The sequence below is a fragment of the Pyrus communis genome, chromosome 5 (assembly GCF_963583255.1).
Source record: "Pyrus communis chromosome 5, drPyrComm1.1, whole genome shotgun sequence".
NCBI classification, from domain to species: Eukaryota; Viridiplantae; Streptophyta; class Magnoliopsida; order Rosales; family Rosaceae; genus Pyrus; species Pyrus communis.
Genome location: NC_084807.1, coordinates 29575664 through 29599499, shown reverse-complemented (window position 1 = coordinate 29599499; position 23836 = coordinate 29575664). Strand labels below are relative to the sequence as shown.

The following is a 23836-nucleotide window of genomic DNA, read 5'->3' as shown; positions in this document are numbered from 1 at the left end:
CTTTAAAATGCTCAAGCATTTCGAATAGGAAATGATTTCTGCGCATATTCCCCTTAAGAAATGCTAAGGACTCTTAAAAAAAGAAAAAGGGGCTTTTCATGTAGTCTTTGCTATTTGATGTTTTGGGCACAATGTTTTGCAGTGTTGGCTAGAACTGACGTTGAATTGTGAGGTGACAGAGTACTCATATAAACTCCTACTTTGAAAGAATCCACTTAGTATTTATCATAGTCTTTTTGCGCACCCTTTCTATTTTCTTACTTTGATTTTTGAGTTATATATTTACAAGTAAATTGGATTGTCAGTCGCTAAATGTCAGCTTTGTTAGAATTTCTTGAATTAAAATTTGTAGGGATTAATTTAGTTATGGTTATCAAGTTAAAAAATCATTAAAATTGATAAAATATTATGTCAATTCCGTAAATAAATTCTTAAAAAATTGTGCAGGTAAAAAAGAAATTTTTAATACAAACGATATTACTACTATGAAATAACATTATAAAGAGGAAAAAAAAAAAATAAACTCAATATACAATGAATTAAAGAAGTAACCATCAACCACTTAGTATTACGATCTAGCGGTATTCTTCTTCATTTGGAAGTGAGAGGTCTTAGATTTGAATTTTTTAAATGACGAATTCAATATCAAATTAGAAGTTTGCGTGCCTACAATTTTCCTTCAAAATTGCATGTGTCAAAATGCAGCCCAACCCATTTAAGTTGGGTTGATTTAGACGGTTGGCACTGAAATTACGATATTGTGTCAGGCCAGCTTTTATATATCAATTACAGTTGACACGGATTGGTTCAATACCACACTGAATACAAAAACGTTAAGAGTCTTTGTCTCGTTCACAGGCAGAGAGAGGAAGTTAGAGAGAGAGCGGGAAAGCTTGGAACTTCATCGGGGAGAGAGAGAAAGAGAGAGAGAGAGAGAGAGAGCGGGAAAGCTTGGAACTTCTTCATCGGAGAGAGAGAGAGAGAGAGAAAGATAGCGGGGAAAGCTTGGAAATTCATCGGAGAGAGACAGAGAGCTGCATTGGTGAGTTCGTCTTCCTCCATACTGCTCACAAGAATGTTGTGTTTCTTGATAACATGTTGACGATCAAAATCTATTGCGATCAAATGTGACCTGCGTTCTTCGATTCTTCGCTTTTTTCTGAATTAAATGTTGGTTATTGTACAGAGGATTATATGTAAAGCGCTAGTGGATTAACACTTCATTTTCTTTCCTTTGGTAATCTCATGGAAAACAATCGATGGAAAATAATGATAGAGCTTCAGAAAGTTCACTTAAGCATTGGGATTAATTGTGGTTTTTTGCTTATTTCTTTTCTTTGCTCAATTTCATGGAAATTCTTTAGTTTCTGTTAATTATGTATTATGAAGCGTTGGAATTAATTGTGATTTTTAGCTTAGTTTCTTTTCTTTGGCTTAATTTCGTCGAAAGATTCTTTATTTTCTGTTAATTATGTTTATTTTTATAATAATTGTGATTCTGTAATCTGCATACGCAGATATATGCTTCGGGTTCAATCTGTTCAAGAAATTGTAGTAGATTATAGATGAACTGGACAAGGTTTTCCACCAAGATTTACAAAACTTGTGCAGCAGATTCCAGATGTGGATCCTCATTCTATCATACTAGAAAATCCCGTCACAATGCTACTGATAACATCGAAAGCATTCAGGTCCGCTGTGGTTTTCAGTCTCAAAGAGGAAATTTACCTGCTACTTCATGGCCTAGGGATGGATCCTGTGTTGCTACTGTGGCGAAAGATTTTCAAGATTCTGAGCAGAGGTTGATTGGATCAAGAAATGTCATTTCAAGGTTTAATGGAAATTCTGTGTGGTCAAAGCAGAGCCTGGTATCTTTGTCTCGTCAGTTTGGACACAAGGCTGGTAGTGGTGGTGATCCTGAATTGGCTAGGGACTTCTTTGTACACCTCTGGGTTGCAGATAGGAAAATGGAACAGTCTAAAAGAAACGGGAGAGGAAAAGCTGTGAAGTATAGTAAACAAACACCATACCACTATTCATCCTACGGATGGTGTCCAAGTGCACCTTTCAGTCAAGCAGCCTCTTTTGATGAGGATGAACCCAATATGAAGCAACCGCCTCCAAGCCAATCCATCTCGGGATATCTGAAGCCAGAATCTCCAGAAGAGGTCAATTTTTTGCTCCCTATTTCTTTTTTCGCTCTTATAATTACAGCTTGTCAGTTTATCCACTTAGATGCAATAACCTAATTTGCCATGCTCCCCTGGTATTGTTTTGTAGTAAGTATCGTTGTTTAACCTTTCAACTAATGTATGCTCTTAAAGAGTAGCAACTGAAATGTGATTTTTGCTGCTGTTAGAGACATTCGCTTATATAACTATGCTATAATTGTTTGCCACAATTTTTTACTTATGCTCATCCTTCTAAGTCTCTACTTTCTAGTATCCAAGTCGTTCCTTGCTGTGCCTAGTTTGAGTAACATGAAATGTCTTACTTGCCATTCGTTTTATTTTTTAGGCCCAGGTGATGCCTCTTCTTGCTAGATCAAATCTGCTGATTACTAGGGAGATAGAGTGGGTAAATCTTACTCTTGGATTTGAGCAGGTGATTCTTTGCCCTATTATTGTTCTTCCAGGGACTAGTTTGTATGTACATATTGTCATGGCCAGAAGGCTAAGATTATGTACTTCGGTGCTTGACGTATTTGCTGGTTCTAAAACTGTTGACTTCTATTAAAAACTCTTGGTTTTTCTTTCTGTTTGCCCCCTTCCCCTCAAATTGTTGGCCTTGAATGTTCAGAAAATATTTTATAAATTTAATAGGTCTGATGTGTTTTCCACATATCTTTTGAGAACCTTGAATGTTGTAAAAGTTTGTAGAATTCTTCGTCTCAGCATCTCTCTCTCTCTCTCTCTCTATACATACATACATACATACATACATATATATATATATCATTTTCACTCTATCTGACATTTATTGGGCATTTTATTTTTCAGTTCGTCTTCTTGCTTCTAGTGGTACTCTAGTTACTAATTGTATTTGACATAATTCCAGGAAAATCGGTATGCAATAGTGGATGTGTGCTACCCACAGTCAGTGAGTAATCATTCTAGTTCACATCACTCTTGGTTCCCATACAAGAAGTTTAGGTTTTAAACTAATGGACCATTTCCTGTTACTCAATGTTCTTTTTGTAGCCTGTTGGTTTTATTCGTGAGAAGAGTCAGTTTATTGGTAGACAGGTACTTTCTAACCCAATCTTTACATTTTTGGCTGATATTCTTTCATGTACAGTTGTGCAGCTTGAACATGACATAGTTATTTAGTTACTTCATTTTGAATATTAATCTTGTTATTGATATGCTGATTCAAATATAAAATTACCTCCTTTTGACTACTGATTGCTTCTTGTGCTTTATGTTATCTTATAGAGGTTTTTCTGTGCTGATGTTTGCTTTTCATTTTGCAGTTGCTTCGCCTCAGGCGCCCTTTTGTTGCTCATGTAACTGATGCCATGTGTAATGAGCTCTTTAGGGTGAGGATATAGAACATTTATTTTTGTCTTTTTAGTTGGAAAAATGCATTCTGAATATACTGACATATCAGTTTGATCTCTCATTTTGTCTTATTTAGGTTCGCAGGCCTTTTTGGTGGATAACCAGCTCAATTTATGTAGAGATCAACAGTAAGGTTGGAAAACTTGACATAACTTCTGTTGGTCGCCACAGCAGTTAAAGAGATTGTTGAGCATGTGAATTAGCATTCAGATTGTTGATGGTGTTGGATATCTGTTACTTTCTAGGAAATCGGTGTGGTTCACAGACGATGGCATCTTTGGAGGAGGGTGTATGATTTGTACCTAGGGTAATTTCCAAATGCTACTTTATTTTAATGCAGTGTTTATTTGATTCAGAATGAGTTACCTCATGTAGTCAAGGTTAGTGCCCTATTCTGCACATTGTTGCCTTATGCTACATGGTTGTTGTAGGAATAAGCAGTTTGCAGTTGTAGAAAATCCTGGCTTCTGGCATTGGACTTTTACTTTGAAGGACATTGACGACAAAGTTTTGGCTGAGATAGATCGTGAATGGAGGGGTTTCGGCTTTGAGGTTTGCTTTCTTTCTTTCTTTCTTTTTTTTTTTTTTTTTTTTTTTTTTTTCCATTGTATCAATGTATATAACTGCGGTCAAACATACAACATTAATATCTTATGAAGAAAGTATTTTATGTTTTGGAAGATGCATATAGGGACCTAGATATCTAGTGATTATTAATGGTAAACTTGATCTTATCAAATTATGAATCTTTTAATTTTGGTTCAGTCTTTATGTGCATATTTGGATTTTTTTTGTCAAATTTTCCTTTTCATTTGTTCCTTAAACCTCAAAGCATAAGGTATCATATTTGATCCCGCACGGATGTGTACACCCTATGGGCCTCCTCCGGTTGTTTGTGCCGGCCATCTGGATTGGAGGGTCTACACATGCCCTTGGGGATATTTAGTTGGATTGAAGACCGAGAAAGCTTAATGATGTATATCTTCTTTTACCAAAGATCTTTTATATTTGTATTTTTCAGTTAAGCTATTAGATTTTATGTGGCATTGTTTGCAAATTATGTTGTAGATTTACCAACTAATGTTTTACCATTCAGATTTTCACTGATGCGGGGCAATATGTGATTCGGTTTGGGAGTTCTGATGCCAGCTCCATTACTGGTTCTGCTAGATTGGTAGAGTACCCAATCAGAAAAACGATGTTCTGTTTGATTTGATTTATTCCATTTAATATTCTTGCTACTTTTTCTCATTAATTATTTTATGGCAGATTAACGAGTTGGAAGTCATTCGACCACTGACTCTGTTAGAGAGAGCTGTAACTGTTGCCCTTGCTGTATCGTTGGACAACGACTATTTCTCAAGACACGGTGGATGGTAAGCCAAAATCCAAATGACTTTCTTAAGAAATCATGGCTAGAATGTTCATTGTTAGCTCAGACCTTTGCGTGTATCAGTACATCCTGACTTGGTACGAATCACTGGTGTGTGCCATACAAATTTAGAAAGTTCCGATCTATAGACTCAGGCACTCCAACTTCTGTCATCTTCCATTGTTTTCATAGTCCCATCATTGAAATCTATGGGAAATTTGGAAAAATAGCCAAAATTTGGCTTTGTCTATAATTTTGGCCTTCCGTTTTGGCTTATGATAATTGTAACCGAAAGTTGGCATGAAAGTACTCAGATACCTTAATTATTAGAAACTTATTTCCTTTTCTGTCATTTCCCCTTCCCCACCCCCTCTTTATTCTCTTCAGTGCCGACCAACTTCCATTTTCTTGATCTACTTACGCAAACTACCGCCATAACTGGTACCATATTTCCCAACAAACTCCTCTGAACTCTTCCAATCCTTCCAGCGCGTATGTATACCTCTTCAGCTATAGAAGGAACAGACTTTATGATTTTATTGAAAGAGAGAACGAATTAACAATCAACATGGCTTTCATACTAAAAAAACTAAAACAACGGGAACACATGGTACCCAATTAACTTGCAGTAGCATCTGTATAAACCTTTAGATATTTCTAAGTCGATCATTGATTGATCGATAAATATGCAAGCTTTGTAAAACAGTAAATATACGAAAACATGTAAAGAAGAAACAATGTGTCATTTGCAGATGACAATTAAATTGAAATGTTACTCTACAGAAACAATCAATATACCTTAAAATAATCTTGTACTATGAATGAGTTTCTTAAAAATTAACTTTCATGGCGAGTGTGGATGGTAATACTTAGTATTACGACAGTAGGGAAGATGAGAAGGAAAGATGCAGCTGATGAGACGCGAGGGGAAACAAATTAAAACTGAAAAAACTTGGCGGTATAAGCGTGCTTGAAGAGGGGAAGGGAGATGTGGTTTAGGGTAAGGTTATCATAAATCAAAAGAGTTGGCTAAAATTCTAAATGGGACCTAAATTTCAACGATTTTCCAAATTTCCCGAAATATTATGTTCGTTTATTCTTTATACAATGTATGTCTTGGAGTCTTGGAGTGTTGGAGATTGTTTCAGTACTTAGAATGCCATCTCTATCCTCGTTGCCTATTGAACGAGAGTTGAAAATGCAGGCTGATGTTTTTTGTATGTGTTGTGCGTGCGTGTTTTTCTTGTTTCGGTTCCAGGGGATTGCCATTTTATGAAGTAGGAGAATAGGTGTGGCTGGCTGTATGCAGACGAAATGAAAATCCGTATGTTTTCATTCTTAATATTCGAGGGCTCTCAAAGACAAGGCCTTCCCGGCTGCTTTTAGACGGGCGACGGCTGGTTTGGTATTGATGTGCTTTGAAAAAAAGCTGCTTCTACTGTGCTGTGAGAATAAGCTCATTTTTGCTGCTTTACGTTTTCAGCTTTTTTTCACCTGAAACTGTGAAAATAAGCTGTTTTTAAGTCTTTACCAAACACCTTTTTGAGCTCAACTTTTTTATTATACCCACTTTTTATAAAAGCACTTAAGTACCAAACCAGTACTCTAGCAGGTGATACGCTGTTTTTCTTGTTTATTTATGAACACATTATTGTACTTAAAGTCGCGAAGTGCCTGTCTGTGATGATGAATGAGGAAGAATTGTAAATTGGCATATCTTGGTGTTCAAAGTGGATCATTTATCTAATCCTCGATTAGAAACTTCTTATTAACTTCAAATTCCGACATCATGTCCTTAACTCGTACAAACGTGGCTTGATTGTCCCGTTAACTCAAACTGGAATTTGGGATTTGCATAATACCAACTAGCAATATCTCAACAACATTGGCAATATTTCGACTTGCATCCAACCTTAAACACGTATCAAGTTTGGGGAGAATGTCCGCTCTCTAGCAACCAAGTTCGAATTGACTTATACTTCTGTACAATTAGAAATAACAAAAAAAAAAGGACAAATTTGAAAATAATTTATTGAGGACAAGTGTAAAATCCAATTGGCTGATGGCTATAAGCAATCTGTTGCACCTTTCACAATCATTCAATCAGGAGGCGTCTACTGTGTTTACTATTCGGCCTCCGGAATCCCGCAAGATAAATGCTAACGAGACTCTCAAAATAGAAGTTTCTAAGAATTCTCTACCATCTAATATCTTAACGTGAATTATCGTGCTAATATTATAAAAAATCAAATACAAAAACATAAAATGACAAAAAATCTACCAGTCCCACTTTTATGAGAATTTTCTTATCATTTCCCTTCCTGCTAATCAAACCAAACGTGTGGTTACCATTGAATGTCAAATTGTCAGCCTTTATGCTCGTTACCAAACATTTCTATAGCTGGCAACAAAGCAATAGCATTGGGAGTAGGATTCTTCCCTCCAAATTCCCTTTCTCTTCAGAGCAATTTTTAATTGTGACGAAAACACAAATAATATACTACGTGTTTTAATCCGATGTACCGGTTATATTGAAAAATCTCTCCCCTCCGGTCTTCATATTTGAGCCGTCACCATTAACCTGCGTCAAGATATTACGTTGACTTTGGAGGAGAAAGACAAAGCAAAAGGTGAGAAAGGAGGGGAGGCGAGCCGTCGCGTGTAAATTCACCAACCAACATATGATTCATGAAGTTTGAAGAAGAAAAGCAGCATTCTTTGTAGATTCATTTGATCGGTAAGCGCGACGAACATGGCTTCAGATCTTGGCGGAGGTATTGCTTTGCTTTGCCTGAATTTAAAATTTATATTTCTTTTGTAAATGTTGGGAGAATTTTGATATCTGGGTTTGTTTGGAAATTGGATTTAATTTCCAATAGCGTCTCGTGAAATTGATTGGTTGTGAATTGTACAGGAATGGTTGTTGTGATCATGGGAGTCAGTGGTGCTGGCAAATCGTAAGCCTTTGATCTCACCTTTTGTTATTTTTCATTTCTCTGTAAATATATATGTAACATGGTAGCATTCATGAGTTCATCATATCTTTTGTTTTCGAGAACCCTATCAAACTTGCATTTACATGCACCCGAGGTCCTGAGTTCGATTACCCCTCCCCCAATTTGCTTGTATATGGAAAAACAACTAACCTTCTTCAGAAGCACAACCACATACCGGATCCTAGTGACTTTCTCAATTGCCTTGGTGTGATTGGATTTAGATATAACGGCATCACTTAAGAAAGTTGCAGTTTCTTATATTCGATCTTCGAATGTTGTAGTTTGTGCTTCTTATGCATTCCGTTATGTTGTTCAACAGCACGATAGGTGAGATGCTGGCGAAAGAGATAAATTCTAGCTTTATAGATGCAGATGATTTCCACCCTCAATCAAACAAAGGTAGGTGCTGGTGTGTAGTTTATATTCGATGATGGCAACTTTTATAGTTTCTAATCGATCTTTTATCTTCCTGTAATCAGAAAAGATGCGTAAAGGGATCCCTCTCACAGAAGAAGACCGGATTCCTTGGCTTGAGACACTTCGAAATAGCGTAAGGGACAAGTTGGTCGCTGGAGGAACTGTGATTCTTGGGTGTTCGGCTCTGCAGAAGCGATATAGAGAAATTTTAAGATCTGCCGACCCTAATTATAAACCGGGAAGTTGCGCCAGTTTGGTGAAGTTCGTCTTGTTGGATGCTCAGGCAGAGGTGCTGGCTGCTAGATTAGAGAAAAGAATCGCGGAAGGGAAGCATTTCATGTCACCTGCACTTTTGCAGTCTCAGTTGGGGTTGCTTCAGATTGATGATTCTGAAGGAATACTTAAAGTTGATGCCACTTTAAGTCCTCAAGAAATTGTAAACACCATTGAAAGATTGCTTTCGATTTAAGAGTTCAGAATTGTAATCATTAGGCCTGTTTAGCAGCAACCTAGTACGACACTGTAGATTTCTTCCGGTTGAAAGCGTTCTACAGATGTGTGTAATCCGAGTATTTCGTCAATTTAAGATGCATTCCTGTTCCCGTCTCTTTTTCTGGTTTAACCATGGACAGGAAAAAGTATCATAAGTGCTGGGAAAAAAACCTGTACAAATGAAACGTACGTAGCAGAAGTATCCAACTTAAAGAGAGGGAGAGAGAGAGCACAAACACACAAAAGTTACGTGGTTCGGCAATGTGCCTACGTCCACAGGAAAGGGAGACAGAAAATCCATTACTAAAATTAATTACAAGGATTTCCTATTTTCTATCACCCTTTTTATACAGGGGAGTTGTACAAAGAATGTGGACTGAGATTGCCCTGTGCTGCAATCTGAGACTATTGATGAAGAACACTAACTTGCGCTGCTCCGAAGTAAGGATATAATTTCTTATGTTCTTGAATCTTGATCAGCGGTATGATTCTCAAAGAAAGAATACTGCAGCTCCATCTGATGTAAATGTGCAAATATGATTCGAAGGAACCGTAAACCCCTTCTCTTGTTCTTGATCAGCGAATGCGGTTCAAATGAGCAAAGGGCTCAGGGTTAGCTTTGGGAGCTGGTTTAGCCACCTCAGGGACCCCAAAAACGTTCCAAAACCTGAGTGTTTCATCACCAGCTGCTGATGCAACTGTGCAACCATCGGGGCTCTGCAGATAATTCACAACACGAAAGAATTTAGTTTTATGTCTGTAAGGGAGCATAGCTTATGTACTCAATTCCATTATAAAGTTGTCAGATTAATTACCTGAGCCATATAAAGAACTCTAGAAGTATGGCCAGTGAGCTCGGCAATTTTAGCCATCGACGGGTATTTCCAAAGAGTGAGCTGATTCTGAGTAAACCCATGTGAGCTAAGCAATTCCCTTTCATTCTTGTTCCACAGCAAAGAACAGACCTGAGATCCAGTGTCGACCGAGTTCAAGCATGCACCTGTGTGAGTGTTCCAAAACTTTATGCACCGGTCACCCCCGCCTCCACCAGAAGCCAATAAATTGCCCTGGAAAGGACACCAAGCTAGGGCTTTCACTGCAGCTGTATGATCTTCCAGTCTGTGAAGCCACTGAGTTGGTGAATTTGAAGATGCCACTGATCTGTCCCATATATGGAGAAGGTTGTCGTTTCCTCCGCTAGCCAATTGCTGGCCTGAGGCCGACCACTTCAGTCCACAAACCTCTTGCTCATGTCCTCTGTATGTCTCAACAATGTGTGATCTAATTCTTACATCATTGTTCACAATGCAACTGTCCATCCCTCCAGTTGTAAGAATGTGGTTGTTCCATGCCAAAGAGCCTACTCGTGATCGGTGGCAACCTCTCAAAGTTCTCAGCTACAGAAGGAAACAACGTCACAAGAAATGTTGGTAAAATTGGCCACAATGTAACATAAAACAGAAGAGGAAAATGACAACCAAACCAACCAACCTGCTTGTTGGCAGTCGAATCCCATAACTGTACTTCAGAATTGTCCAGTCCAATAGCAATGTGGCGCCCATCAGGAGCCCAACTGACGCTGGTCACAGATCCAACTTCATCCTCAAATGTGACCAGTTCCGAAGTAGAACCATTGGTAGCATCCCACAAATAAACTGTGTTTGCAAGAGCTATGGCGAGGACATTGCAGCTCCCCCAATCCAACAAATTGAGGTAGTAATCATCCACAAGGTCCGGAGCATCCAATGTCTTCTCTGAGGTCTGAATATTGCATCAAATCATTAGTAGTCAGTTAAACACCACAACAAATTTTCAGAGTAACCAATAAAGTTTAAGCAAATATGTTCAAGAGATCAGAATAAAAAACATATACGCACTTGAGGAATGTGTCTTCGGGGCTTTGCAGGTTTATCCTGTTGCAGAGAAGAGAACTCGCGCGGGAACATCTCAACAGGGGCAGGTGGCTTGTTCTTGAATGCAAGGATTCTAGTCCGGTTCATGTTCATTGCCTCTGCCAACTGCTTCCGATAGGCCTCTCTGGATGGGGAAGAGACAGCTGGGTTTTCCTTACCTTTCCTACCTTCCGTTAGCATCATGTTAGCGAAATCAAAATCCATTGCTGACCTGTTTGGTATGAACCTGTCCAACTGGTAAGGTAAATTACAAAAGATGCATATCAGAACATCGGTCAATTAAAGAACCCTAATTACAGAAATCAATTAGATATCAGATCCCAAATCTAGATGAACCCCAAGCCCAAACATATATACCAACCAATAACAAATATCCAAATCAAAGTAAGATCCCTAATTTCTGAAATCAAATTGATTGAACCCTAATAAAGAACAGAATCCCAAATTTCCGAAATCAAATCAATTGAACCGTGAAGAAAAATCTATTCGGTATAAAATTAAAAACTCACGTTTTCCCGAGAATTCCTTCGCTGAAGAAACTGTTCTTGAAGAGGGCACCTAGACTGCGACTTCAAGCTGGGTGAAGAACCCATTGATCCTGCATCCATTATGTAAAAATACCCACACAAAATGTGTATATATATGCGAAAAATAAAAGAGGAAAATTTAAAAATCCTGCAAAAAATATTAGTTAATTCACAAAATCAATTCTGCAAAAAAGGGAATGATTCAAGAAATCCCAAATAAAGAAAATTGGAGGGCGCGTGATGCAATAGATCTCTGAGCGTTGCGAAGAATTGCGATTTCAGAGAGAGAGAGAGATAGAGAGAGAGAGAAAGAGCGTAAGTGAGTAATGCTAGGTTGAATTAGTGGGTTTATATAGCGATGAGATGAAGGGGATGGCAGATGAGCTAGGGTTGATGGGAAGCTTGCAACGGCTATGTGTCTAGAGAGCCGTTGAAAACTTGTGTGACGGAAATACCCGTGCGTTTGGTCAGATACAGCACACCGTTTGAGTTCCCTATCTAGTTATTTTAATTTTTTTTAATGAAAAATCCCTAATCATAATTATTAAGGATATCAATTATTCAATTGTGTCTCATTCACCATAATATTGCAAGATCGAGCATTATTATTTTCTTTTTATGAAAGTGAAGGATCTGACATTTTTCAAGAAATTTAAATGGGAGATACACGATAATTTTTTTGAGGTATCAATAATAGTAATTTTTATTTATTTTTTAATTTATAGCTTCACAATTCTTTTTAATTTTATCTATTTTTTAGTAAAAAAAGATTAACCGATCGTTTTGCTATGATAGTCTACCCTTTCGAAGGCCAAGAAGACTCACATAACATTTCTTTTCAATTTTATAGTTTTTTTTTTTTTAATGATTTCACACGTTTTGAATCATATATTGTTATATGCTTTCTGCATTAGTATGCTCCAATATTGTATTAATAATTGTATTCATTATTTCTAGTTTTATTTAAGTATTATTTTGTAAAGAAAGAAAGCACGTGAATCAAAGTACCTCATTTGGTCCATTTCTGCCAAAATCAATAGCAAAACCAGGCTTATGAATCAAAACTCAGTCCATCCATGTAAAATTCGTAAATCTTAAATAATCCATCCAGCTGGTATTCAAACACATTCGGTTTCTTGGACAGTACGTTATGCACAAAATTAAACCCCCTTCTTAGAATTCCAACTATTACATCTTCAGAGACTGATCAGAGGCTCATACCATAAAGTCTAACCGATGTAAGCCCCAGATCATGTGAACTGCCGCCTCATGTACGTGTCTTCATGGACGAATACTGGTTCTTGGGTAGTAGTACTCTGCGGTGGCATCTGGGGTTGCCCCATAGCTATTGCCCCTTGATTAGGAGTGGAACCAGCCCATGAAGGATCACTGTTCTTTGCTGAATTTAAGGTGACATAGTAGACAATTCCGAGTGCCACACTTGCAATTGACAGAAGGGCACCTCCGGCAAACACTCCGGGTTTCACAACGTAACAGTAGTAGTTGCCAAAGTACATGCTTTCTACACCATGTCGGTCATTGAGTGCGGCACCAGTGAGCAGCAGAAGAAACGCTATAACAAATGTGAACCTGCACCAGCGTGGAGAGTGGAGTAAACGGAAAACACATTCATTGTTAATCCAGTTGAAACAGATAGGTAAGTTGCCTTTTTCTTGTAGAAAAAAATGCGCATGTGCTTTTTAACCAGAAAAACAACAGCAGCAACAAGAATAGTAAGAAACTGACAAGATAACAAAACGATGAATTAACCAGTCATGCTTTTGGATTAGCAGCCTTAGTCATTTTCCTCATGAATGATACAACAAGTTGTGGTTGAGAATTACCAGGAAAGAACAAAGCAGAACAGTGCTACCGTCCAGTTAGAGTTGGAAGGCTGAGGGCTCCTTTTGCAACAAATGCACCCAGAAAATACATTTATAATGATTTGAGCTAACATAAGAGCCATTGCAGCAGTTACACCAAGTCCAAGAGCTGGACTCCGAGGGTATTCACATTGAAGAGTTGAGACAAACCGAACCTGAGACCCCTGCACGTTAGAAAATGAAGTAACAGAACATTTTCAGCATCGACTCCACTATGCAAACTGAATGCCAACAAAACTGGAAAAAGCCGGAGAAGAACATAAAATAAACTTAGCATGAAGAGGCACTTGCTTAAAGGTTCTAAACAATCACTCCATACTGAAAACTGACAACTTGCGAGCATATTCTAAACAGTTTGAGTCCATCGACAATAACTGCCGAATGGAGAGGCAAGGCGTAAATCTCTCAGTCTCTCCATTAATCTCCATCTCAGATTCTCACATGAACACAACTCTTTTGACATTAGAGTTCAAAAGAATGATTAAAGGAAATGATAGAGCCTAAAAGATGACTGTTCTTGCTCCAGATTTGAGATTTTTAATGCATTTGTAAAGAAATAACACAATTCCAAACTGCGTTTTCATTTACCGAAAAATGGGCAAATCTTCATTGGCAACCTACACTAGTGAGTTTCCGCAGAGTCATTTTGGAAGCCCGAAAGCTGAAGCATTGAAGTCAAATAAATAATTGAAATTTGGAAGTTAAGGTAAAGGCATCGGAAGTCAACACTACATACGATATTAGTTTCAAGTCTTACCGAAAAGGGGAAATGTAGAAGTCAGCTAAACAAACAGCCATTTTCTTAATAGAAGGGCTGGGTTAGCCACTCAGTACGTCTATTCCTCTTCACTTGGAAGTGAGATAGGTGTCTTAGGTTCAAATTTTGTGGACGACGGATAGATACCTAATTAGGCTACATGGTAGCCAAACTCCCTCCTCCTTTAGTGTAAAAATATTGATGTACTAAAAAAAAAAAAAAAAAGGGCCGGGTCTAGCCCGTCTGAGGTTAAAAAATGCCTTGGATTTCGAACAGGAAATTCGAACAGATGCAGTGGAAACAAGAAAAACAATAGCAAAAGAGAAAATTAACTGCAATCCTCAAACAACTCTCCGTTCGTTGAAGCAGATAAGAAATTAAAGCTTCAAGCTTTGGAATTTGCACCCTTCAAGGATGAACAAAACAGATTAGTTAGTAATAACATGAATCCCTCTTCTACTTTTCTTAATTTCCCAATTTTTCCCAGCAACCGAACAAAGGGTTAGAGTATAATCAAGCAGAAAGGAAGCAGATTTAGACGAACCCAAGTGAAGAAAAGAAGATCTAAGCAAAACCCAGATGAGCCCTTTAGCTTTTACCTTGATTCTCGTGCCCTCGGCGCCGAAACCTGTGGCGGCAGATAGCAGCCCCAGTAGTCCCACCACGCAGCAAACCAGAAGTACTTTTCTCTCCATCTCTGGCTTCTGGGATCAGCCAAAAGAATCTCCCCACTAACACTCTTTTTTCTGTTTCTTGCTGTTGGGCGTAGATTTTGATAACTTGTCTGAAGTGTGAAGAAGAAAAGACGTACAGTTGACTGCGTGCCTATACAACGAACAGGACAAGCTTAAAAACAAAAACAAAAAAAAAAAAAAAACATCCAGTACATTCTTTTTCACTTGTAAATAAAATATTTTAAATTTAAATTTTGTAGACAACGAATTCGATATCAAATTAAGTAGTTTATTATATAACTTAATCGGACTCTTCTTTAAAATATATCGTTGTACTAATAAAACAGTGTCAAGAACAAAAAAATTAACATAAATTATTCATTATACGACTTAACCGAACTTTTCATTTCACATAATATAAAATATATCGTTATATTAAAAAATAAAATAAAAACACATCAGGAAGAAAAAGAAGTTATTGTGGCTTTCGTTGATTACAATTTACAAGATTATTTAAACACCAAAAAACAGGCCCAACATGAAATGTCAGCCCAAGAAAAAGCTCAACTGGAGAAAACAAAATTGCAAAAATACATTTAATTAGGGGTGACGTTCAAACCGTTAAGCCGAACCGGGAAAGTACATTTGGCCATGATACGTTCGGTTTTCGATTTTTCGACTTTTAAAACCAAACTGATGGGCCAATATAATTTTTTATTTGTCTTCTACACTGGTCTTTTTCATTGGACATCCTACTCAAATTGTAGAGCCGACTCTTATAATTCCATCTATTATTTATTTTTGTCTTTTCTTCTCGTTTGTTTTCTTTTCCAAATTTTACAAAAACAAAACTTATGGAGTTAAATCGAACCAAACCAATTATAAGTATGTATCAAACTTCTCGTTTGTTTTCTTTCCCAAATTTTACGAAAAAGAAACTTATTGAGCTAAATCGAACCAAACCAATTATAAACATGAATCAAACTGAATTGGACCAATTAGGCCCAACCAAAAACGTCTTTAAAACAAAGTATTAATTGCTTGTTTTTGTATTTACAAGCCAAACCAAAAATTAAGTAGTATAAATTGGAGCCTACCCGACTCATAGGATTGTTTTTGGCTCGTGATTAGTTAGTTTTGTGCGTTTATATTTACAAGAAGCTATTATTAAGATTCCAAATATGTTATGTTGCATTCAAATCTGTAATTTCATTCAAATAGATACCAACCTTACCCTCTTAAGAAAGAAAGACGCTACCCTTCTTGAATTGATAATTTAAATCTCAAAAACTCCATGGTGTTTTTACATTTTCTAGAATATATATAGGCCTGTTGCAACAACTGATACATGATCGAGGGTATTAGTATAATTTAATAAAATGCAAGTATTTAGCTGTGTGCTCATTGAAGACCATATACAAGCAAAGCTCCGACGCCGGCAAGACCAACCGCTAGGCCAATGATGACGCCGATCGGAGGCAAACCGCCGCCAATGGCTTTCCCGGTGTTGACATCGTATTGTGCAAACCGCTTCTTTGGTGCTAGACATTGAGGGCATGTGTACGAATCCGGCTGCAATTGCATGAATGCATCAAAATCACGTACACAAACTTGTCTAATCTAATTGGTAATTGGTGAAAACGGAGCTAATTAAATTACCTGCTCATCAAAAGGCTTCTGTAATGTGTATATGAATCCACAGTCAAGACATATGTGGGTAGCTCTGGCCTGAAAATTGTTCATGGTGCACCCAATCAATAGTATAATTCATAGGGCGCGGAATGTAGAAGCTTATGACAAATAAAACACAATAGGCTAGCAATAATGTGGTTCAATAGGCTAGCAATAATGTGATTCAAATTCGCTTTTGATGAGAATCGAACTTAAAACCTCTCATTTACCAGTAAAGAGAAATACCACTAGCTAATGAATCTAAGTAGCACCAGTAATAGTATCATTCCGCGGGTTATGTTAATAAAGTGATGCTTGCCTTTTGAGCCTCGGTTAGTTTCCGTCCAAAACGAGGTGGAGCCGGACGCTTTGGTAGGCGTTTAACGTCGACAGCAGCACCACCTCTACATTAAAAATTACCACAATTAACTTCATTTTTCCGACCTAAAACAGTGTTATTAATTCAATAAAACCAATTTATACTCTTAACATAAAATTAAGAAATAGATAAACAACCTGCTAACAACAAAGTAAACAGAGTCTGGCTTGGCATTGATGGCAGTTTTTGTAAACCCTAGTTTATCTGCTGGCCATAATTCATCACCAAAGAAGCTGCTGGTGTAGATCACCTGGTCCCCTGCCTTGAGCCCTGCCTTTGCTGCATTCCCACCTCCATCCACAGCCTAGACATATTATCAATACATATATTACAAGATTAAACTCCCAATTGTAATTGACCATCTTCGTATGGAAATTATGCGTTAGCACTCCAAAATAGTCATCCTGCAATATATCATCCCTTTTTAATCCTATCACAACTGAGGGGTGCATGTGACTATTTTGGAGTACGACTAACAGCTCCATGTTCGTATAGCCGTATAAATGGAAATTTGTACAAAATTATATTGCAATTGGAGATAGAAAAGGAAAGATAATAAGAGAAACTGACAGTAATGGTAACAGGACCTCCAGGCTTTTGCCCCAAAGTGAGGCCTAAAGGCTTGTCCACCTCAGCCTCGATCGACTTGGCTGCCCCAGCAGTTCTTGCTGTAACCCTAAGCCCTCTTCTTACGTTGTTGCCTAAACCACTCCCATTATTCAAATCTGCTACCAGAGAATATAGCACTCCCCGTTTGGCTTCTCCAAGTGACAATCCTTGGAAGCTAGACTTCTAGATATATAGAATATAGAACAAAACAAATGTAGAGTCATAAGGTTAGATTTCTTGAACAGCATGATTCGGAATCAAAACATATCCAAACGGTGTGACACTGTGGCAATGTCACAAACCAATCACACACCGATAGCTGATATGATCACTACTTTGGAATACTGCCACAATGACATACCCGTTGCGATAGATATTCTTGTGGTTTGAGGCTTTGAGCATTAGAATTGGTACCTACCTGGCATTGAATTGGTGGCAATTGTTTTGGAGTAGTGACCTGTGGAGTTCTTGTCGAGTGGTGCCTGTTGAAGGTGGGGAAGCAAGAGGAGGAGGAGGAAGCAGCTGCAAGCACCGCCTGTGACATGTTTGGTAGCGCTAAATTGTGACCAGACAGAGAAGCTAGAGCGAGTCAGGCACACACTCTTCTAGTTTGATGTCTAGATGAATGAAGCTGCTGTGCACAGGATTGCAGGACCAGATAAATTTCGATTGGCCACGATTGATTTTAGTGGCCACTGGCCAGCCACAAATTACAAGCACCAACTTTCTTCCAAAAATAATTACATCTTATAAAAATTGCTGGGTCGAATGCTAACCAAGCCTGGTCAACCACGTACTCGGGCCATCCTTACAAGCCCAAGGTAAACAAGAAGGACTCAATTACACTAGATGTTACTGTGACATTTCTAATTTATATCACAACATTTTGTGTTTGAACTTTCTCATATGGTGCCGCATCATTGTTTTGTGATATTGTCTCCTTATCATATTTGTTTAATATAAGTTATTTTTCAAGGTAACCCCATGACATGCCAATCTAAATTACAACTTGCACGCCTTCGTCCTTGTATACGTGTGTTCCGCAAACCAAACCCGCGACATGAGGGATCGCTTGCTGCAATTAATTTTCCAATTGACGACTGAAAGGGGTTGATAACTATTGGATATTGATTTTGTCACGAAAATGAACTGTCACTGATTCATTGTGCAATGCGCACATTCGACCCCGCCCTTTAGCATGCCTTGGCTCCCACATGTGTCCCCTCGCGATGTTCTTCCCAATAATGTCTTAATTCCTGTACTTTTGGTCAGCAATGCATAATTAAGTAACGCTCTTTTTACTCCATATGTTTGTTTGTTTTGGCACCCAATAAATTCTAGCGTTCGACACTCGTGATTACGTGGTTGTACGGTACTAGTAACAAAAGAATGGATCATTTTCTGGGTAATTTCACTTACCAATTGGTCACATTTGTGGGAACTATAAAATCTTTGCTTCTTAGTTTTTTTTTTTTTTTTGGCACGCACACTTGTTAGAAAAGTGAAAGATATGCTTATTTTTGAGCTCGAGATTCATGCAAACATAATATTTTAAGTAGTTCTTTATAAACTTGTAAGAGACTCAAGACTTGATGATGAATGCCTAAACATGTGGGTTTTGGTATAATGCCATGCTTGCCTAATATACTGGGGAATATTCGAGTTCCATCTAAGCATAAAAAGGACTTTCAATTGTTAATTAGCATTCCTTTTGTTTTTCTAATAATTAAGTGATTATTAAACTTGAGATCTAGAAATACATGAACAAAAAGATTCTATTTCACTCAAGTGGAGAGGTTGTTGGTAGAGTTGTTAGCCATAGTTAATCAACTAGCAGTCAATAGCGACCACTGGACTTTGGAGCTTAAATAAGAATTGACAAAATATTTGCGGATATAGGTAATTGCACTAAACTTAATGATTACAGTTATATAAAATCGTTTACATAAATACATGATTATGAGTCTAATTATTTACGTGAACATGGATATTACCAGCTAGTACAAACGACAATTCATTTAACCATGTGTACATGTAAACCTCCATGTCTTATGAACCTCAATAATACAAATCACTTTGTTAATTACGTGTCTGTTAAAGGTGAGTTCTAAATACACAAAACGTGGTACAAATATATGCACTCATACATTTAGCATCAATGGGGTTAGGAGAAATTAAAATGTCTTTGTGAGTCTCTTTTGCCCTAAAAAATGTAGACTGTTATGGCGAAACCACCAATTGGTCCCTTTTTTTTAGAATTAAAAAAAAAACCCAATGTCTAATAGAGGTAAAAAGTATCATTTTAGACAAGAGGGCGTGTTATTAAAAATGTCGATTTTGTGTGTCTATTTTAAGACACAACTCAATAACTGTAAAAACACCAGCCAATGACCAAACGCCACCACATAATTACAAAGGCCTCCAAAAAACAGCGTTAAAGCATTAAAGCGAGAATGTTCGACCAAGTCCGCGTCTTGGACGCGTAAAACAAACCAACCGTTCAAGAGAACGACGCCGCTTAGTACTAGCAATTAGCAAAGAGTACGGTGGGCGGGTTGGTGGCATACAAAAAAGCGAGTCTGCTGGGGCAGGTGGACGTAAAATATTAGACACCACCATCCAGGCTTCCGCTATATAAGACAGACTCCTCATCCAAATCATTTTACACATAAAAGCCGACGATCGCTCACTCCGTCTTTCTCTCTATACACTTGCGCTTAGTCTTTTACTTGTATGGCCGCCAATTCGAGCAGTCGAGGGATCGCGAGCTTGGGAAAGCGACTTATCAACGAGATCCGAACGCGCGATTCAGCTCAGCTCTCTGCTCTCACTCTCAGGTATCCATTTTGCGTTTGATTCGAGCTTTTTCGCGTCTGTACTTGCGTTTAATTTCTCAAACTTCTAGGAAATTTTGATCTGTTAGTTAATAATTTCGTGTTGAAGAAGCTGCGATCTGATCATCTGAGTTGTTTCGCTAGTTTACCGTTTGGAAAATTTGCTTTAATTTCTGCAAAAAAAAGTTGAAATTTACTAAAGAGAATATATGATTAATTAAGTGTGACTTGTGAAATATATCCCTTCCTTTTTTGTGATTGTGGTGTGAGATTCTCCTCTGCGTGTTCTGGCTTTTTAACCGTTAGATCATTTAATCAAAAATATGATGACGAAGATCTAACTATTAAATTCTTTGGAATACAAGATGCTCGGAAGCACGGTAGAATTTTGGATCTATTTTCAGCTTCGTTTTTATCGATATTTTATTGTTTTATGACTAATCTTTTTTAGGGAAGAAAAGAAAAAAGTTTAGAAACAAAGTTAAATAATGTTTATGGGCATTTTCGTACCAAGGGCCTGTTAGCCGTGGTACTCGCTTGCTGCGGGGTTTCGATAAGGACACGCCACTGACTAGGATTCTCATTGGACAATCTCCACCGTTCATTAATATAATAAGAGGAAAAAGATGTCACTTTTGGTAAATTAAGTGACATAATTACGATTAGGGTTTCTTTTTTGAAGTTAACCATGGTGACATGTGGTAGCAAAAGTGACATAATTACGATTAGGGTCCCTTCCATCCGGATCCTTTGGATCAAGCTGGGGTGAGAGATGGAGGAGAGAAGATAGAGAGAGAAGAGAGTCAGAGAGAGATGAAGAAGAGAGTCGGAGAGTGAGAGTGAGAAGAGGAAGAAGATGAACAGTGAAAAAGGAAATTAATTCCTAACCGTTCAATTTTTGATTGAACGGAACGATGGAAAGAATCCAGAAAAGATCTTATTCTATAGAGAAATATTATTGGCATGTCAAAAATTTATTCTACGTTATTCACAAGTGTATTTTTTTTTTAATATAAAAAATTTGAAAAGTAGAATGAGATTTTTGAAATGTTAATAACAATTCTTATTTTATATTAGGAAATCTTTAGAATTTTTGCGGATCTATATCGTAGGGTGGTTTTGTCTTTCAAATATCTATGTGGCAGCGTTAACTTTCAATAGTGACATGTGGATGTGCATATGCCTAAAATCTAGTGTCCTTTTCATGGCAAGATCTTTTGATGAAATATCAACTTATAATATTTTATGTGCCTAGCTTGCATTGAATGCTGCGGTCAAACTGGACTTTTGGTAGCTTTTGACATTAACATTTCCAATCCGCTTACTCTGACCATGAAGATTTTCAATTTTTCTTTCGTCAGATATTTGGCTTATAATTCATTTATACGTATGAATGACCTTATTCGCATGCCTGCTTGAGGACAATAGGCCGGTGAAGTGCAGTGTGAGAAATAGAATATCATACTAGTTTGTTTTTTGTTTTTTTTTTTTTTTTTTAAAACAAACGATATTATCTACAAAGCAAGTAGGAGAGTAAGCTAAATCTTACAATGGATTAGCATTAATGTGGTTTGAATTCGTAAGAATCGAATCTAAAACCTTTCACTTACCAATAAATAAAAATATTATTAAATTGTAATACTAAAGTGTTAATATTTATATGTATTAACATTGGAATATAAAAATTGTTGGGTCAGTTGGTAGGTGGTCATTATCTTTTATTAAATAACATGGGTTGGGGTCATGTGACTTGAATATCTTGTTTGGGTGACACCTATCATGGTTGGCATGACATCGATACCTACCCTTAAACAAATCCTTTTATGCATTGGCCATTAGGGAATCTAATTAAGATAAAACCGATGCCCAACTTGTTTGGTAAGCAGGTAAAGAGTACAAAAGATTGTGGGGGCATTGTTATCCTTTGAAAAGTTGAAAATAACTGGCTAGATGGTGCATTTGTGGTAAGGCAAAGCTGTCTGTTCTGTCCCTATCTTTCAAACATGTTAGCTTAAGCTGCAATGTTTTTAAATTCGCTTCCATACCCTTTGTGTATATTTCCAATTGGTTCGTTCATCCTTTCTTAAGTGGCGTTTTGTTTAATATTGGGAAGAAATCGTGCTTTAGGACGTCATTAACAAGAGTGGGAAATAAGAGCTTTTACTTTTAGTTTTCTTTTTCTTAGAAATATAAATATTAGCCGTCAGGCGCACTTAACTACTGTCTCAATTATGTTGTCTCAATTAAGTCTGAGGGACGCGAATCTTATGACATAACCAAATCATTATGCTATTAGAATAATCTTTGTGATTACGTTTCCAATGGTCAAGTATGTACATAATTGATCAGTTGCTTGTATGTATTGATATTCAGGAGGGCTGTTCACACCTCAATCTATGACAAGAACCCAGAGGAGCAGATTCGACCTAGCTTTGTTCCAGATGATGTGATCCCGCCCCAACCTGACAAGTACTGGGCTCCAAACCCCCAAACCGGGGTATTCGGGCCTGAAGCTGAACATACTTCTTCCGTAAGCAGGGAGGACGGTTCCTCCCCAGTGAATGGTGGTGAGGGATCCTCGGTGCTGGAGCAGAAGGCTTGGTTCCGTCCTACCAGCATCGAGGACTTGGAGAAGCCTCACCTCCTGTAACTCGGAGACAACATATTCAAGTATTGAATATATATTATAGATAAATAAATAAATAAAATATATAGGCGTGCTGGAGACTGCCTATATGTATGTATGTAGGTGTAGTGCTTAAAGTAGTAGTATTCTGCGTGTTTACATATAGAATACAAGCAGTAGTACTGGGTTGATGTTGATGCTGATAGAATCATATTATTCTATAGTTGGTAGCAGAGCTGGAGCTTACTGCGTTACATATTGTATGCAACTTAATGGTTATGTACCCATGCCTATGTGCTGTGTATTTGTACGGTATATTTTCTATACAAGGGATATGCTTCTGACCTTACTAGTATTTTCACGAGTAATGTTGGGAAAATTATATTTTTGTACCATATTTAGTACTATCTCAAATTCTCAAGTAGCATACAATTAAAATTCAATAATTAACGTGACATGTACACAATATTTCTCGCATAAAACGAACACAAATATATTACAAAACTATCATTTACCACATAAAACGTACACAAATTTACTACAAAACTATCGTCTCCCTAGTATTTTTCTATTTTCCCTCCTCTCTCTCTCTCTCTCTCCCCAGATTTAGCATGCGTAAAAATCAGGCTTTGGGACGAAGCACCAACCTCGAACGGGGCACGGGTACATTTTTCTACTCTAAAACATTACCTTAAAATTTTGATTGCTCCAAGAAAATAATCCTAGATGCTCATGAATTCATTTTTGAGGAATTCTAAGGAGAGTCTCTCTAAGTGGGCTTCTTGATGAATTCTCTATCAACAGATGATCACACCATCATCTTCCATCTGTGTGCCGCTATTGGCACTGTTACTTGTGAGATGTTTCTCTCACGAGTTTCATTCACTTGGTGGCTGTAGGTTTGAGTTGTGGCATGATGAAAGAGGGTAGAATCTTCTTCTTTTCCGATTTGGAGGCTATGTTTGGTTGGATGCCGGTGAATGCAAGGGGCGGTAGTTCCGATTTGGAGCACTTAGTATTATCTTTCCGAAATCCTTGTCCATCGCATCCCTTCGTTGGAGGAGTAGCGGAATTAGCCACATCGATCGTACAAAAAAAGAATTGGGAAGTCGAAGGGTTTGGGGAA

At 37.6% G+C, this 23836-nt stretch overlaps 6 protein-coding genes across 8 annotated transcripts; 3 read left to right on the top strand and 3 right to left on the bottom strand.

The window, feature by feature from the left end:
• Nucleotides 1–925: 925 nt before the first annotated feature.
• On the top strand, nt 926–6423 carry LOC137735574 (phospholipid scramblase family protein C343.06c-like). Of its 3 annotated transcripts, none has more exons than XM_068475005.1 (11): nt 926–1042; nt 1518–2168; nt 2518–2604; nt 3058–3245; nt 3473–3521; nt 3637–3693; nt 3806–3867; nt 3992–4112; nt 4657–4734; nt 4830–4936; nt 6191–6423. In XM_068475005.1, the coding sequence occupies exons 5-11, from the start codon at nt 3513–3515 to the stop codon at nt 6219–6221; spliced, it is 465 nt and encodes a 154-aa protein (XP_068331106.1). In that variant the 5' UTR covers nt 926–1042; nt 1518–2168; nt 2518–2604; nt 3058–3245; nt 3473–3512; the 3' UTR covers nt 6222–6423. The 3 variants fall into 3 exon arrangements, 2 of the variants coding, with proteins under 2 accessions (XP_068331106.1, XP_068331105.1); XM_068475004.1 differs by having other exon boundaries at nt 3473–3538; XR_011068665.1 differs by lacking the exons at nt 3637–3693; nt 3806–3867; nt 3992–4112; ... (1 more) ...; nt 4830–4936; nt 6191–6423 and having other exon boundaries at nt 3473–3491.
• Nucleotides 6424–7467: 1044 nt separating this feature from the next.
• Nucleotides 7468–8952, top strand: LOC137734000 (gluconokinase). Its single transcript, XM_068473228.1, has 4 exons — nt 7468–7706; nt 7847–7889; nt 8248–8327; nt 8408–8952. The coding sequence occupies exons 1-4, from the start codon at nt 7685–7687 to the stop codon at nt 8812–8814; spliced, it is 552 nt and encodes a 183-aa protein (XP_068329329.1). The 5' UTR covers nt 7468–7684; the 3' UTR covers nt 8815–8952.
• Nucleotides 8953–9066: 114 nt separating this feature from the next.
• Nucleotides 9067–11951, bottom strand: LOC137733998 (cell division cycle 20.2, cofactor of APC complex-like). The gene is made up of 5 exons (XM_068473226.1): nt 11260–11951; nt 10715–10984; nt 10329–10598; nt 9653–10234; nt 9067–9554 (listed from the first exon to the last, which is right to left on the bottom strand). The coding sequence occupies exons 1-5, from the start codon at nt 11356–11358 to the stop codon at nt 9414–9416; spliced, it is 1362 nt and encodes a 453-aa protein (XP_068329327.1). The 5' UTR covers nt 11359–11951; the 3' UTR covers nt 9067–9413.
• Nucleotides 11952–12328: 377 nt separating this feature from the next.
• Nucleotides 12329–14739, bottom strand: LOC137734796 (protein VASCULATURE COMPLEXITY AND CONNECTIVITY-like). The gene is made up of 3 exons (XM_068474080.1): nt 14517–14739; nt 13122–13324; nt 12329–12867 (listed from the first exon to the last, which is right to left on the bottom strand). The coding sequence occupies exons 1-3, from the start codon at nt 14610–14612 to the stop codon at nt 12528–12530; spliced, it is 639 nt and encodes a 212-aa protein (XP_068330181.1). The 5' UTR covers nt 14613–14739; the 3' UTR covers nt 12329–12527.
• Nucleotides 14740–15758: 1019 nt separating this feature from the next.
• Nucleotides 15759–17887, bottom strand: LOC137734093 (protein MET1, chloroplastic-like). The gene is made up of 6 exons (XM_068473369.1): nt 17669–17887; nt 17212–17433; nt 16779–16945; nt 16582–16666; nt 16251–16319; nt 15759–16163 (listed from the first exon to the last, which is right to left on the bottom strand). The coding sequence occupies exons 1-6, from the start codon at nt 17792–17794 to the stop codon at nt 15993–15995; spliced, it is 840 nt and encodes a 279-aa protein (XP_068329470.1). The 5' UTR covers nt 17795–17887; the 3' UTR covers nt 15759–15992.
• A 2002-nt stretch (nt 17888–19889) lies between these two features.
• LOC137735303 (late embryogenesis abundant protein At5g17165-like) lies at nt 19890–22912 on the top strand. Its single transcript, XM_068474716.1, has 2 exons — nt 19890–20087; nt 22458–22912. The coding sequence occupies exons 1-2, from the start codon at nt 19984–19986 to the stop codon at nt 22732–22734; spliced, it is 381 nt and encodes a 126-aa protein (XP_068330817.1). The 5' UTR covers nt 19890–19983; the 3' UTR covers nt 22735–22912.
• Nucleotides 22913–23836: the final 924 nt, after the last annotated feature.